The 15,789-nt window shown below is 35.2% G+C and overlaps 1 protein-coding gene across 2 annotated transcripts; it reads left to right on the forward strand.

Moving 5' to 3' along the window:
- The first annotated feature begins 531 nt into the window (after nucleotides 1-531).
- On the forward strand, nucleotides 532-14,072 carry unkl (unk like zinc finger). 2 transcript variants are annotated; one of them, XM_055021587.1, is made up of 16 exons: nucleotides 532-609; nucleotides 1,256-1,465; nucleotides 3,935-4,111; nucleotides 4,329-4,462; nucleotides 4,576-4,711; nucleotides 4,793-4,910; nucleotides 5,134-5,218; nucleotides 6,078-6,244; nucleotides 6,491-6,679; nucleotides 7,132-7,182; nucleotides 7,266-7,443; nucleotides 7,540-7,629; nucleotides 7,710-7,946; nucleotides 8,051-8,238; nucleotides 8,320-8,577; nucleotides 8,755-14,072. In XM_055021587.1, exons 1-16 carry the CDS (start codon nucleotides 545-547, stop codon nucleotides 8,908-8,910), a joined length of 2,439 nt encoding a protein of 812 aa, XP_054877562.1. In that variant the 5' UTR covers nucleotides 532-544; the 3' UTR covers nucleotides 8,911-14,072. The 2 variants fall into 2 exon arrangements, with proteins under 2 accessions (XP_054877562.1, XP_054877563.1); XM_055021588.1 differs by lacking the exon at nucleotides 6,491-6,679.
- The last annotated feature ends 1,717 nt before the right edge of the window (nucleotides 14,073-15,789 follow it).

Here is a 15,789-nt window from a genome sequence, read left to right on the forward strand (position 1 = left end):
ATCTTTTTATTTAATTTAGGTTCAGTATTCACTGAAGTCAGATGAACCAGAAATAAAGTTCAGCTGTCCTGGCAGGATTTGCTTTTACATTTGCTGTCTTTCAGCCTTTAGCTGAAGAACAAGAACGCCTGCTATATTTAATGTGCTCCGTAACACCATGAAGACATTCACAAATAACTTTATATGAATTATTATTTTCTAATGAGGCTGTAAAACACTTTTGAGTCAAAAAGGAAAATGTCACGTGATAAACTGAAACGTAACAGCTCATACATGATAATTCATCAGGTCGTGTGATTTAAATAACTTCAGCAACTTTAAGCAATTTACGTGACAACTACTTATTTATTGAACTATAAATAAATATGTCCACTCAAAGAATAAAAAATACGCCCTATTCGGTAGCGACAAAACGTATTTTTCTGATGTTTTTCTGCGCTTCCTTACGTCCGTATGGCCGTTCGCAGTGTTGTCGTGCAGGCGGACGTGCCTGCAGACGAGCAACAGATCCAAGCGCATGCGCACTTCATTGTTTTGACTGAAAATGCCGTCGGTTTCGAAAACGGCGGCCAATGCGTCTCCTCAAACCGAGAAACCTACCCACTATACGTGAGTAACGCTGCTGCGAAGTATTAGGGAAAATAATTGTTGTAAAAAATGCCAGCTGGGCATGCACCTTTACGCGTTTGCACGTCTGGCATTCCTCAACTCTCGTATGTGCGTTAAAAACATGGTGCTTTTCCTGGCTTTGTGACTGCCTTACGTTACATGGCAAACAACGACTGCTAACAACACCAGCGCCAAGACAGGGAAGACGGACGTATTCATTTGCTTTGCTGCCGAACAGCCCGTTGTTGGATGGCTCGCCTTTTTGAATCAAATTTTAAATTATGTATTAAGCATTATTCAGACTTCTCGGCATGCTAAATGATTAGCCAAGAACTCGCTAACCATTCTGCTTGTAAATAGCTCGGCCTTATTTTAAGTTCCTTCTTTCTACGCACAGTTATAGACGTACGCTCAGATGTTGTGAACAAGTGCTACGTGGAAAACAATGCGTAGCGAGCGCTGAGAATAACGGAGCCAACGTTAGCGACCCAAAATACTCTGTAGTAGTAAGCTACAGCACGACCAAGCAAACACGACGCGTCACGGTGTTTTTCCCTTTTGCTTTCGTCCACTCGGTGGTGACTGGAAACCCGTACTTAAGCTCGGCTAACGACACTACTTTGGTTTGTTCCTCTCGTTGTCGCAGATACTTGAAGGAGTTCAGGACGGAGCAGTGCCCGTTGTTCCTCCAGCACAAGTGTACGCAGCACAGACCCTTTACTTGCTTTCACTGGCATTTTCTAAACCAGCGGCGAAGGCGACCCATCAGGAGGAGAGACGGGACTTTTAACTACAGCCCCGACGTCTACTGCACGAAATACGATGAGACCACAGGCATCTGTCCAGATGGAGATGAGTAAGTCTCCGTTACGATAAACGCAGAGTTGCACAGAGGTGGGAGTGTCCCTTTCATATGTGGTAATAGGAGTCCTTTTGACCACATCCTTAATCAAATTTATTTGCAAATCGGCTGTTTATTTTTAAGTGGGCATAGAGTCTATTTAAAGCTTCAAAGAGTGAGCTTTTACAAGTTATTAAAAGTTATCCAACAGGTTAATATTAAAACAACCTTTCTGAAAGAGTATTATTAAAACTGCATAATGTTATGTGATGCATGCAACTACACCTTGTTGAAAGATGAAATTATGAATGTCCCTACATTTAAAAATATTGAAATCTGTGAAATGTCATGGGGAAATCATAAAAATACTCAATTTCAGAAACAATTTTAGAATTTGTAATAGAAAGTTTGGCACATGATATTTAATAAAAGTTATAAAAGAAATACACTGACATGTTGATGATGGTCATTTTAATGAGCCAAAATGTCACAATCCTTACTGCAGAATACATTTCCCCCATTTAAAAACAATGATGGGAGAACATTATCCCTTAAACAAAACAATGTTCTCTTTACTTTGTTTTACAAATTCAGGGTTATAGTTTCATTTTCTTAATTCAGATAAAACATTTAAAAATGCTTTATGGAATCTGGACTCTATACAGGCTAATTAAGCACAAGCTTACTTATTAAAGCAGCATGTACTTGAATACTTTATCAGACTACTAAGTAAAACAGTTTTATCTGATCAAAACTTTAGCAATAAGCTTCTGTTATATTGCAAACAGAAATGACAAAAAGGTCATTAAGGATATTATCTGTCTTCCAAATAGTTTGTGTGTCATTTACAATGACACAAAGGATTTTTTTATTCACTTTAAGTAATCATTGGAAATTGTCAAAATCCCAGCCCAAAATCGCAAGTAAAAGCCTATGTTTTGTGCCCACTGTTAGTTTTTGTTGTATAGGTATTTGAAAATGTGAACTGAAAGATGATTAATTTGTTTAAAAATGAAAAATTATTTAACTACATCAAGCTGTTTTTGTCAGACGTCAATCAGGAAGGTCTGCTTTAGATGTTGTCAGGACATCCAGATCCAGTACATAGCTCTTGTAAAATGACCACACCTTCTATTGGGGAAAGCAGACCTTTACTATGGAAATGAATGCAAAAAAGGCACAATAGAACAATACATATGCTCTGCAATGTATTGCTCTATGCTGCTGCAAAATTGTTTTGTAAGTTTTGGGTGACATGGCAGACAAGTTAAACAATAATAATTTCAAACTGCCTTCATTGAATCTACCTTTTCTTGAAAATTTTTCTCTACTTTCTAATTTTGAAAATCACTCATTATAAAATATACCAACTATCAATTGCGTTATCTGGCATAATCTTTGAACAACTAAAACATTCTAGTTTGATTATTTTGCACTTTCATCGCACTGAACTGCCCACCAGTTGCACTAAGTCTCATTCAAACCATGGTGTCATATCTTCTCCCTCAAAGCAGATGTGGCTGTGGAGAGGGAAGTGAAGCAACATTGAATTACTCTAAAGCAACATATATTTTACACTTTTATAAAATATTGAATATATATTTGATTTTTTTTTAATTCTACATTCAACAGCATTTCACAGCAGATACGATTTGTGTTGCATAATTGATTTTTCTTTCTGATTTGTTCTTTGTTTGAGAAGCTGACATTTCTAACTTATGTTTACTGCACCCTATGTTATGCTTTTCCAGCAAAGCTGATGAAATTGTTCTCAAAATGTCACATTTTCAAAAGTGCTACTTTCAGTAAGATGCTATTTCAGTAAGATGTGTATTTATCTTCATTCATTTTCTTGTAAACATATTTTGCTGTTTGCTAAAACAGAGAAAAATACCTGCTAAATTCTTATTTTAAGAGTGTAGAAATAGTTTTAGAATTTCTTGTTAAAATTACTCTGTTAGAGGATATTTTAAAAGGGCTGACAGTGTCTCATCAATTAGTGCAGCTTTGCTCTATGGCAGTTAATTAAGAGCAACCAATCAATTAAGTGAATGTTTATCAGTTTTCTAGATTAATGAAACATACAGTACACTGCAATCCTTACACTTACTGCTCTGTATTAAAAGCTATTTTTGTATGACCTTGTGTGTTGCTATAGCAACTCTAGCTCAAGAAAGAAAAAAAATTGCTTTATTCAATAGGCTTGCTGGTTACATGTTTCCTTATGCTTTAAAGCTCAATCTGTGGAAAAAATAACTGCGACTAGAATAGTTTCTTCCATTTATGAAGATGTGAAATCCTTGTACATGAATGAATGATTTTGGTCTTTCTATCAATTATCTTGACAAATGATGTTTTCCTAAAGTTGCAGGCTCGTTTTTAATTTTTTTTTTCTGTACTTGAAGTCAAGTTGTTCTTATGAAAATGTTTTAATTTCAGATACTTGATGAAATATCTGCATTTTCTGTGCGCTTGCTTTCTTAGCTGCCCATATTTACACCGCACCACTGGTGACACAGAGCGCAAGTACCATCTACGATATTACAAGACTGGCACTTGTATCCATGAGACAGACGCTCGAGGGCATTGTGTGAAGAATGGCCTCCACTGTGCTTTTGCTCATGGACCGCATGATCTCCGACCTCCAGTCTATGATATCAGGTGACGTGTAAAGCAAGTGATGACCTTTTCTGATGTGCACAGCACAACGAGAAAACCCATTTTGAGAAGGAGAGGAATAACATGAAAATGTTAAAGCAAATAATATTTGAAGAGAAACTATATTTCTGTTAACAGTTTTCTTTCACAGCGTATGGAATATTTGTAGTATTCTTTTAAGTTTTAAGAGTGAAATCATTTTTTTTTTCTTTGTTCACAGAGAGATACAAGCACAAGAGGCCCTGCAGAATGGCCAGTTGGGATCTGGGGAAGGCATCCCTGACCTGCAGCCTGGTGTACTGGCCAGCCAGGCAATGATTGAGAAAACTCTGACTGAAGATCCCCGATGGAAAGGTAAGTATCCCCCACTTACATGGAGAAAGGTTACAATAAAAGCCCACTTTAGTTGTAAATGATCAAACTTGACATAAAATAGGGGATTGAACATTATTTTTCTCCTTTTGCAGATACCAACTTTGTTTTAGCCAATTATAAAACAGATCAGTGTACTAAGCCACCAAGACTATGCAGACAGGGCTATGCGTGCCCCCATTACCACAATAGTAGGGATCGAAGGCGAAATCCAAGGAAATTTAAATACAGGTGAGCAGCTGTTTATTAACAATGAAAAGATTTTGATATGTCCCTATTGGCATTGAAAAGTTTCTGATTCTGGTCATGCAGGTCAACTCCTTGCCCTAACGTGAAACATGGTGATGAATGGGGTGAGCCATCAAAGTGTGACAGTGCAGACAGTTGCCAGTACTGTCACTCTCGTACTGAACAACAGTTTCATCCAGAGGTGAGTGAGATGTTATTGTTTTATTCCGTTAAAATAAAATTGTTCAGTTTATTAAAATATTTATAAAACTCTTTAAAATCTAAGAGTTTGTAAGTTTAGATTCTGCCAGAAATAATTCTTAAACCAAGTTTTGATTGTGATGCATACTTGAGATTGCCTAATCAAGTTTGTTTTTGTTTTGCATTGTTAATATTTGATTTTTTTTTTTTTTACTTTGTTCCAGATCTACAAATCTACCAAATGCAATGATAAACGGCAAACAGGATATTGTCCTAGAGGACCATTTTGTGCATTTGCACATGTAGAAAGTAAGTATAATGTTAGGAAGTTAAAATTACTATTATTGTTATTGTAGAATGGGATTAGCCAACCTTATAATCTATAAAACTAGACACTATGCAAGGGCCAGTTACTGTCCTTAAAAAGGTTTCCTTATACCATTTTCATGGTTTAAATTTCCCGTCATGAGATTTAATGAGTGACCAGAATTTTTTCAGAATGTATAACTTCAGTGCTCCTTCTTGTCCTTCTCACCCCTGTTGCACACTGGTGGTCAGCTGGCTGAAAGAATGTATGTTTCTCATACATTCCTCAAACACAAGTTTGGTTGTTTGTTAAAAATATCCACTCACAAAAAGAAAAAAATAAAAAAAATGGACACTGAGGGCATTGAAAGTTGAGGAGAACTGTGCGTCTATCCAGCATTTAGTTTTTATGCTCCTCTAATCTGGAACAAACTGCTGAAACACTGAGTTGTTTCGAGTTGACTTGACTTACTTACTTCTTACTTCTGCTGATAGTAACATTCTGTTGGAATTAAAGTTGAATTCTGGGCAAATTTAAATTAAAAAAGAGTTTATTCAAAATATATTTTGGTGAATAAGTTTATACCATGATTCCAAGTAAGACATTAAAGATGCCCATGATAAACATTTGAGGGTAGTCCCAAAACTAAATTAGCCTACATGTGTCAAAGGTGAAACATGTTGCACTTTGCTTTTTCTAGTTACATTTGTATCCCTTTTCTAGCTTGAAAATATGTGTTTCTATTTGTAACCACAATAATTCTCCACCTTCTGTAAACAAAAGCTGCAAACAAAGTGTGAAAAGAACGAAAGTTTATTTTACAGACAGTTTCTATTAATGATGTTCTTTGGTTCTTTTCAGGAATTCCTTCTACAGAAGAGACCATGAGCTCGTTGCTGTCAGCAATACATTCAAGTTCACAGTCCCAGCTGGGCTCCCAGCAGTTTTCTGAGTGTTCAATCTCTGAGTGGAACAGTGGAGCTCACCCCAGCACCAACCCAAACAGTAGCAACGGACAAGTAGGACATGTATGTTTCCTCTAGTTTTCAGTTCTGTGATTGAAAAGTTCCTTGGTGGAATTAAAGTTCTTTAGTTTTGTTTATCTCATATTTATCATTCATGCTTTTTTATCTTTTATTTTTACATTTCTTTGCTCAGTCTTTACATATTTTCATTTTATTCATCAGCGTTGTTTGTCTGAAAAAGCAGTTTTTATTTAATTTGTTATTTTTGATCATCATTTTGTTGAAGTCATGTGCGCTTCTCTTTCTCAGGTTTCATGTTCTAGTAACTCCACTGTAACACCAAGCTCAGGAAGCGACAGTTTGTTATCCCCAGTGGGATCCATCAGCAGGCCAATACCCCTAACTAATACTAGTTTATGTTCAGAGTCCACCACATCCAGTGTCTCCCCCCTGACGTCTAACTATCCCAAAGCTCCCGGCTTTGAACGTGAGGATCAGGTACACAGAATCACTCTGTTCAGATCTAGAAAAGGATAATACCCTGCCAATTTAGGATATTTTTATAACTGGAATTTAGTTTTCTTTTTCATTTTATTTTCATTTCTTAAGCCATTTCATCTCACATACTCTACCTTGTTGGTCATTCTGGGTTTCAGAATACCAGAAGAAAAGTGTCAGTCAAGCTTTTTATAATTTAATATGGAGCATTTCTTAATTTTAGTTGAGCTATAAATAGTGCTATTTTTACTGTGACAGCTGAAGAGTTTTACTTTTGAAATTTTGCTTAAATGGTGTTAATATTTGTAATCTTGTGGTACAATTTGGAAGAAGTCAGAAGTAAGACAAAATATATTTTTAACCTGTTCTCTCATCTCAATAAACACTCGATATGTGGATATCAACAAACATTGCTGAAGTTTGTTGCATTTGTGTCACTTGTTCATGTGTAGATTAAGAGCAAGGGACACATGGATCACAAATTGATGGACCAAGACAAGCAGGTTTGTATCTCTAAGAGTTTCTACATTTTGTTTTACTGAAGAATACAATAATAAAAACTGTGCTTTCTGTGTTTGACTTTTAGACACAAAACACTGTATTCTCTGTGGGTAACCCTTTGGCATCAAGTTTTACCTCCAGCATAACATCCAGCTTGGCCTCTAGTATTGGCTCGGATAGCTCTTCACCCACCACCTTATCAACAATGAATGCAAAAGCTACTCCATTCTATCCGGGAAGCAACACAGTGGAGTCCGTCATTGGTAAGTGTGTGCGTAAAAGGTCAAGACGGGGAAAAATGTTACCTTTTTTTGGTTTTGTTTTAAAATGTTAATGTGATTTATATTGTATCCCATCAGGGTCAGCACTGGACCTCAAGTTTAGTGACATCAACGTTGCCTCTCTTGAAAAAGAACTAGAGGAACAAGAGGGCGGTTTAGGACTGACAAGTAAGATGCGTCTGTTTAAGCAATCTGTTGGCTGTTGGATCAAATGGCTGCTAATTCTCTGACTCTTCGTTTTCCTTTAGGTCACAGGGTGCTTGGTGGATCTGCTCCTGTCAACATTCCAGGGTCTCTGGCGCGTTCGTCCTCGTTTAATTCCTCATCATCACTTTCCACCTCCCCGCTAAGCTCCCTTTCCCAGTCCCTGTCACAGTCTCTGCTTTCTGGGACCGTTTCCCAGCCAAATCAGCCTTCAAACATGCTGGCCAAACAAGAACATGGCTTACTGGGAACACCCACCTCTTCTTCCCAGAATTCTCTGGGTAAGTCGGTTGCGGTAGATACTTTGTCTCAAGAGGATTTGAAAACATTCAGCATTTGTTAGAAACTTTCTTAAATGATAATGTTTAACCATGCTTTTTTTTAGGGTTGAATGGAGGAGCAAGTAACATTTGGGACTTTGTAAGTGGCAGCTTCTCACCAAGTCCGTCCCCAGTTTTTAGCACCCTAACCTCCACTACCAGCAATGCGGATGTGGCACGTCTTTTTAGAGAGCTGGACGAAGCCAAGAGGAAGATCAAGCAATGGGAGGAGGCCTGGCATCAAGTCAAACAAGTAATTATGTGTTAAATTAAGTGATATTAATAAAATGTTCTTATTGTTTTTTTGATAACAAAATGCCTGCATTTTTTCCAGGCCTGTGAAGCTTGTCAGAAGGATGCTCTTGAAGCAAAGGAACAAGCGAAGACCGCTGAGGCGGAGCGGCAGCTGGCAGAGCAGAAATGGGAAGAAACGGAGCGCAAGCTGAAGGAGCTTAAGGGGAACTTTGATATGCTTTGTCGCACCCCCGGAACGCCTCTTCTCCGTAGTTATGGAGAGCTGGAGCAGCTCCCCTTGTCAAAGCTTCTCTCTATCCAGAGCCAGCTACGTAGTGACCTAGACCTTATAGATGGGGTAAGAAAGCCTAGATCTCACATATTTCATTTGTAGCAACTGCATAGTTCTGAAATGGCTCATCCAACTGTCCCACACATCCATGTCTGTCATCAAGCATGCTTCTTTTGCAAATCTACATGAGTTGTAATTTCCTGGGTTGCAGCTGATCCCAGTTTTCTTTTTCCCCCCCAACAGGTAATATTTCAGCTTCAGTCAAAGAAATGTATAGTTTGCCAAAAGCATGATCGTTGCGTTGTTCTGCAACCTTGCCAACATTATGTATTATGTGAGACCTGTGCGCCTAGTAATACAGAATGTCCTTATTGTAGAGCAAAAATATTTAAATGGTGATGTACAGTAACTCAAGGTACTATTTAAAAACTTAGCCCTTTGGAAAATTACTAATAGATAATGCATTTTCTAAACAACAAATTTCTTGTAGTGGTTAAAATATATTCAAATAAAATGGTGTTTGACTGACAAAACTGATAGTATTATAACTAAGGTTACAAATATGGAATTCATTTGTTTTTGCTCACGTTATGTACATGTTACATTAGTTACCCGCCCATAACTCATGTCTATGATAGCTCAGACATTTAAATAAAAAAAGTATTTTCTCAAGATGCAGACATCATGCTTACATTTTGACTAAGTTCAAGTTATGATCATTCTTTATAGAAAACAGATGTACAATTGTGATTCACAAACCTGACCTGAGGTTAACCCAGTTTAACCAGTGAACACGTTGAGGTCTTCTCGCTCAAATCTGTGTGGGTTTGTGTTAGTGGGATTTGATTTTCACTGTTTTCTGGCAGCATTCTGAAATCTGGAAGAACTTGAAGTTGCCTGGATATATATTTGAACTGTAGTTTTTCAGTGGGTATTTCAGAAACCAGTATAAAGCTAATTTAGATGTTTATTTACTTTGATGCATTGTTATAATCACAATTAACTCAACAAATATCTAGTTAATGGTAGCCTCAACACACATAGTAACTTGGGGTTTTAACATAAAATGGGCAAAACTCAAATGTTTCTTTAACTAAGAGAATACATGTAAATTTAAAATATACATTTTGCTTAATTGGTCCTATATTTAAAATTTCACAGAACATCTAAATTTTAAGCCCTGAAACTAAAATAAGTCTAGCTATAAATAAACAGATTATCCTCAAACAATGACATGTATTTGATTTGAATGAATTCAAAAAATAGTTTTATGAGTATTCTGCATTAATAAAAGAAAAGCATTTAGTAGTACTGTTTAATAACAGATTAAAATTGTTCCTCTGCAAATAAAACCAATTTGAAAAACAGTAACTATTTAACCATTTTTTATATGCAACCAGTCAAACATCATTATTTTGACCAAGTTTCTAAAGAAGTTTGATTTCCTATCAAGAGCACTTTGTTAACCTGGGACTTTACTAATGGGTATATAGTAATTTGCTTTAAGTTGTTTTGTAAGTATTCTATTGTCTTGTTTTAGAGTTATGCTTTTGTTTTTTGTCGTTTTTTTTCACATAAGCTAATGTCTGAATCTTCTGTGTGTACTGTGAAACATTTGAGTATTTCTTGTTTCATATTGTTAAATCACAGCATGGTTCTGCATATAAAACATTCATAGAAAAGTACTTAAATAGTTTCTACTGTAGTTAGATTTATAAAATCTTAATCAATTAAGTGCAAATTAAAACTGCATTGTAGGCATAACCAGCAGCTGTAATATCAGTAAGGCACATGCTACATGTTAAAAAGCTGTTTTTCAATCAGTACATTTTGTTATGTAGAAATAAAAAAAACCTATTCATTAGAGAAGCATGTAATGTATTTGGTATAAGCCTAAAGTGGTGATTTTTTTTTTCTTTTTGTAGGAATCTAGCCTCTTGACATTGTCTAGAACATATCGGCCTCTGATTCTGAAGTGCCTTGCCTTAGTTTTAAAGGTATAGAATTGTCAAAAAAAAACACAAGTAGTCGAATTTTGTGCACAGGTTTCTGCGTGTTTAACTTTGCAACAGTATCGACATGTTTATGACTACATGTGTATGAGAATATTCCAATATTTTAGGCCAAATTCCATTAAGTATTTCTGCAGATTAAAAAAAAGAACATTTCGAACTTTAACTGTCAGTGCCTGTGTCCTGACTTCACCCTTAAAAAAGAAAAAAAGAAATAAAACTTTCATACTCTCCTCCAACTTAACCAGCCAGCAGCTCGTTCCTTGGTTGTGGTGCTCTTTTGGTGCAGCTTGACTATTTGAAATTAGGTATTACGATTTTTACATTTGGGAGTATGCAAGCTTAGGACGTATGAAATTTATAGAGAAACTTATCAAATGTTTATTTTTTTTTTCTTAGCAGTTTAGTTACTTATTCTTCCTGAAAGATTTCTGCAGTAAATGAAGAATTTTGAGCATGAGGCGGATTTTGCATAGGACTTGTGCTTGAGTTTCTCGATCTGAAATGACCTTCTACTGTGTAAAAAAGGAAAAAAAAAAAAGAAACTTTTTATTCTTGCTTTAATACAGTAGAAAATCATGTATCTCGAAGTACACTTTTTGCTACTTATGAATATGGGATAACGCATTGTTTACATTCTCACAAATGACAATTAAGCAACTCAGAGGAAAAATATTATAAACTTTATTGCATTTTTATGACCATATTACAGCATATAATGCAGGCTTAACTCTTCTGCTATTGCATGTTATGCGATAAAGCTACCACTTACAAAAAAAAGTACTAAAAATGTCTGCACTGTGTCACACTGCCAGGTTATTTGTATTGACTTATAATAATGTAAGTAAGGCTTAATTACTTCTGCAAGCTTCGCTGCTACTGGAAAAAGGTATTAATGTAGTCTGTTCTTATACGTTTAGATGTTTGAATGTTGTACATCCACTCAGATTTTATTACCTATAAAAAATCTCTTATGCATCTTAATTTTTTTTTTGATTGACTTCATTTGTAAATCCATTCAAGAAAACATTTTCAGTACTTTTGTAAGTCACTTAAAATGATGTCATTGACTTGTTCTACTATAGATTGTTTTTTTTTAATATTAATTGATTAAATTCTATCATATTTTTGTTGGCTTTGTTATCTTCTGTATACTGGATAGGAGTGTACAGTGCAGCTAATTCACAAAGTCCTTTGGTCTATTTTGTTTTGTCTGTGGAGCCAACAATGCTAAAGATGTCTTGTGTGAAAATGTCGAAATGAACCAAAGTGGTGTGTTAGTAGCCGTCCAAATAGCGTGCACTGTAGAGGAAAAAAATCAACCCTTGAACAGAATTGAAATAATGCTCTAGCCTTGGCCAGATAAGCTGTTTTTTATAGTAGTTGAAAGCACAAAGGATATTTGTAAGAAGGACCAACATTTAAGAGCAGCTGAAATTCTGTTCTTGGATGGATTTTTGCTTTAATGTTTATTCAGTAGGATGTAAATTCTCTTGGAGTCAGTAACTCATTTTGCTTAGACGTCTGATGGACTTTTCGGTTTTACCAAAGACTTGCATTGATTATTTTTTTTCTCTCTCTCTCTCCACTACTCTTAATAATTGTTTTAACTTCTGGTAGAAGTCTAAATTTGTTGAATAAAAGAGGTAAATCACCTAGAACCTTAACAGATAAAATCTTTTGGTTTCCTACCTAAATTTACTTACAAGTTTATACACACAGATGTTCAAAACTGCATGAGTCCAATCCTCACAAAATATTTGTTTGATGCCAGATTTTTCTCTACTGGCTGACTTTAAGCGCAATTTCAGTGTCAGTTTAATTGTTGTCTGCAGCGAAGAAAATGTTTTGGTAAATGATCTTTGTGCTTCTGAAGTGGCCATATAAAGTTCACTACAGTACTGTGTTAAAAAGAAATCTCATTTGACTTTGCTTTATCTAAATAGTTATTGAATAAGTAGGTTTGTACTTTGATTGTTATAGCAGGCCTACAATGACTGTAAGGTGCTTTCTGTGTTAATCTATATATTTTTTGGTCTATTTGTTGAAGTGATGATCAAATTTACTTGTTTTTGTTTGTTGTTTTTTTTCCCAGGACAGACAATGATTGTGAAGCATCAATGACAGATACAGACAAAAGTTTAACTGATTTGCTGTGGGTGTCTTAAGTCTATCAAGAAATCCACTTGGCCTGTTTCTTAAAAAAAAAAAAAATTACATAAATGGCTACTTATTTGGTTTGTGCAGCTTACAAGTCTGCTTCTCTCCCTCCTTATTTTATCTCTTAATGGACCAATTAATTTCAAACAAATCTGTGCCTTTAATAATTACATATTGTTAATTGACCTAAGAGGACATACATCTCCAATCAGAATCAAAATTTTAGTGCCTTACAATAATTTTTGTGGACCACAATGTGATTGCTTATGGTCCTGAGCATTTAGGCCATGTGAACTGAAAGAAAAATTGCTTAGCTAATGAGACTTGTTTCAGCAATCTGATGAAAAAAAAAATATATATAATTTTCTCTGCCAATCTTTGTCTGTATTTGCCATACAGGATCAACAACCCCAACTATACATAACCACTTAATTTTCCTGAATTATTTGTTCTGAATGAGGTATTTGACACCAAAATGTCTTTATTTTTGATGTAATGAGAAGCACCAAATAGAAAGACTTGTAAATGAATATTAATACATGTATCATGCTCTGCTCTACATTGAAATAGTTTGATCTGTGTTGCATTGTTGTTACTTGTGGTGTCTCTTTTTAATTTTATTTTTCTTCTTAACCTTTATGAAAATGGAGCCAGATTTATGCAATCTTGTACATTTATATGAGTTTGATGTATGGAGCTGTTAAAATTAAGCAAAACTATTAGTAGGAAGTCAAATTAATCTAAACGTTGAACCAGCTGGTTTATGTACTCTAGAAATTTATGACATGTTATTTTAATATCAAAGCCAAGAATTAATGAATGTATTGTTCTAAATTAGATATCCAACTAATAGACTAGGTATTATGAAGCGCAGTTAATTGATTATGATGTAGCATTTAGTTGTGAACTGCTATTCAATAAAATATATTAGAACATTAAAAATGCAAGTTTTCAAGTTTCTATTTGTCAGATTAAAATCATTTAAAGAAATATACTTTTCTTCAGGGTAACATGGGACATTTAATGAAGACTGTGTCAAATTTAAGAAAACTGCATCTCATGTCAGTGAGTTTAGTCATTATTTATAGATTATATGTCCCGTCTTTGTGACAAGCTGTATGGATATGTAGGAAAATTTATTCTCATAATTGTAGAAATTATACTGTTTGTATATTGATATTTTTTGTGTTGTGAACACAAAAGCAGGTCCAAGTCTTTAGAATATTAGATGGGTTTTTTTCTACATTGAAGATTGTGTATCACATTTACTGTAGTGTATTACTAGTTTGTTAACACTTGTTAAATTGTTACACTACAGTTATGCAATGGTTTACAGAGTTCACAAATTATTTTTATCATCTTGAAAATTAAAATAATTTTTCATCCGAATTGTGTGAATATTTTTGTCCTGAGAAGTTCCCAGCTCAGTTTCAGAAAATATCACAGATTTTGAAATGTTAGTTAAGGACAAATATTTATCGGTAAACAGTGACTTGAACTATATTTAGATTTATTGCTAAAGAAATATTTATATGGATTTGTCATTTTGAGAGTACATGTAGCAGGAAAGGAGGTGCCGCAAAATCATTGAAGTAATTTTCAGACTATTGAGCACACATCGCACTGAAACAAGTGGCGGATTATAGTCCTGAAGTTGCGGTATGTAAAGAACTTTTATATCACATATAGATTAACACAGATGGTCTCCTCAGACAAGACATCAAATTGATAACATGGTATTATGTTGATTGGACTTAAGAAAATGTGTATCTACATGTTTATAAATAAATAAATTAACTTTCATACACTGTATTTGAAAATTTATTTTATCAGTAGTTAAACCTTAAAAGATTAATTTGATAACGATTATTTCTTTATTGCACCTTCTTTGGTTTTTGGGTAAGACAGACACATAACAAGCCTCAGGAAATCTTACAGTAACAGAAATGTGTGTGTATAATGTTTTATAATTGCATACATATGTGCATTACCTTATAGTTGTTTTATCCATCTCTTTTGTGGGATGAGCTAAAGGAAGGGACAATCATTTCCTCTTCAAAAAAATTATGAGACAAAAAATAAGGCATCACAAGATGAGTAGCTATAAGAAATCTAATTGTGGGATAAAACTTGGTAATCAGTGACTTTAAAGCCACTTTCATTACCTTTTCTCTTCCACTTGATGATACCAAGAGTATTCTTCTGACCAGTTCCCTTTGCATTGTCCAGGTTGCTCGATCTGCCCTCCACAAGGTGGCAGCCTGCCCTCAGCAGCTGCTCTGCCGTCTCCAGCTGGGAAGGTTCTGGCAGTGTGGTGGAGCATTTGAGGGCATCAGCAGACAGGTCGTGTGCCAGACGGCTACAGATATCATGGACCCTGGTTCTAATAAACAAGCAAGTGGAACGTTTGTGTACAGATTATAAGGTCACCTGGAACGAAATCATATTTCAACACCACTTCCAGGAGAGTCCCTGCTAGAAGCCTATAAATATTTAACCTAAAGATGCCTGCAGTGTTAGATGCTTTGGTTCAAATGGAGTTTAAAGGTCATTACTGAAGCATAAAGATTCTTTTTTTTACAATGATAATCCATCAGAGATATAAAACAAAAATTATATGTTAATCTTATACAAGTTTTATTAAAAGCAAAAGAGTGGCCACACCTCCATTTGATCCGAATATTGACACAGCTGAAGGAGTTTTCTGGGGCAGATTCAGTATGCTGCTTTGTTTGCGTTCCATGCAGCCCAGAGGGTCTAAGGACAAAGTCAGTATCTGAAAAAACAACAACAGAGCTAATTTATTTAGTCAAAAGTACAACCAAGCTCTCAGAACTGTGTATCATCAAAGATTCGTCACAAACAGTGCTCTGTTTCATGGAGCTAATCTCAGAACAGCAGACCACTTTTGGGGAAACTGGTTTTACATCATTAATTGCTTGTTGATAAGATAAGGACAATTACACTTTTTGAAAACAATATAAACAACATTCTCAGTTTTAACAGTGTCTAATACAGGCTGTCCATATATCCTTTATGTAAAATTAAGACCTTAAAATTCTGTTTAATTTTTTTTTTCTTCATCACAGGTCTTACACATTGTTCA

The sequence above is a fragment of the Poeciliopsis prolifica genome, unplaced genomic scaffold, assembly GCF_027474105.1.
Source record: "Poeciliopsis prolifica strain line A6 unplaced genomic scaffold, Auburn_PproV2 SCAFFOLD077, whole genome shotgun sequence".
Taxonomy (NCBI): Eukaryota; Metazoa; Chordata; class Actinopteri; order Cyprinodontiformes; family Poeciliidae; genus Poeciliopsis; species Poeciliopsis prolifica.

What these genes read in the sequence shown, in the direction of transcription:
- unkl (XM_055021587.1), top strand. Translation starts at nt 545, where the DNA reads ATGCCGTCGGTTTCGAAAACGGCGGCCAATGCGTCTCCTCAAACCGAG. An exon ending in AACAACAGTTTCATCCAGAG is followed by an intron (nt 4,911 to 5,133) that starts GTGAGTGAGATG and finishes ACTTTGTTCCAG; the next exon opens with ATCTACAAATCTACCAAATG. An exon ending in TGCATTTGCACATGTAGAAA is followed by an intron (nt 5,219 to 6,077) that starts GTAAGTATAATG and finishes GGTTCTTTTCAG; the next exon opens with GAATTCCTTCTACAGAAGAG.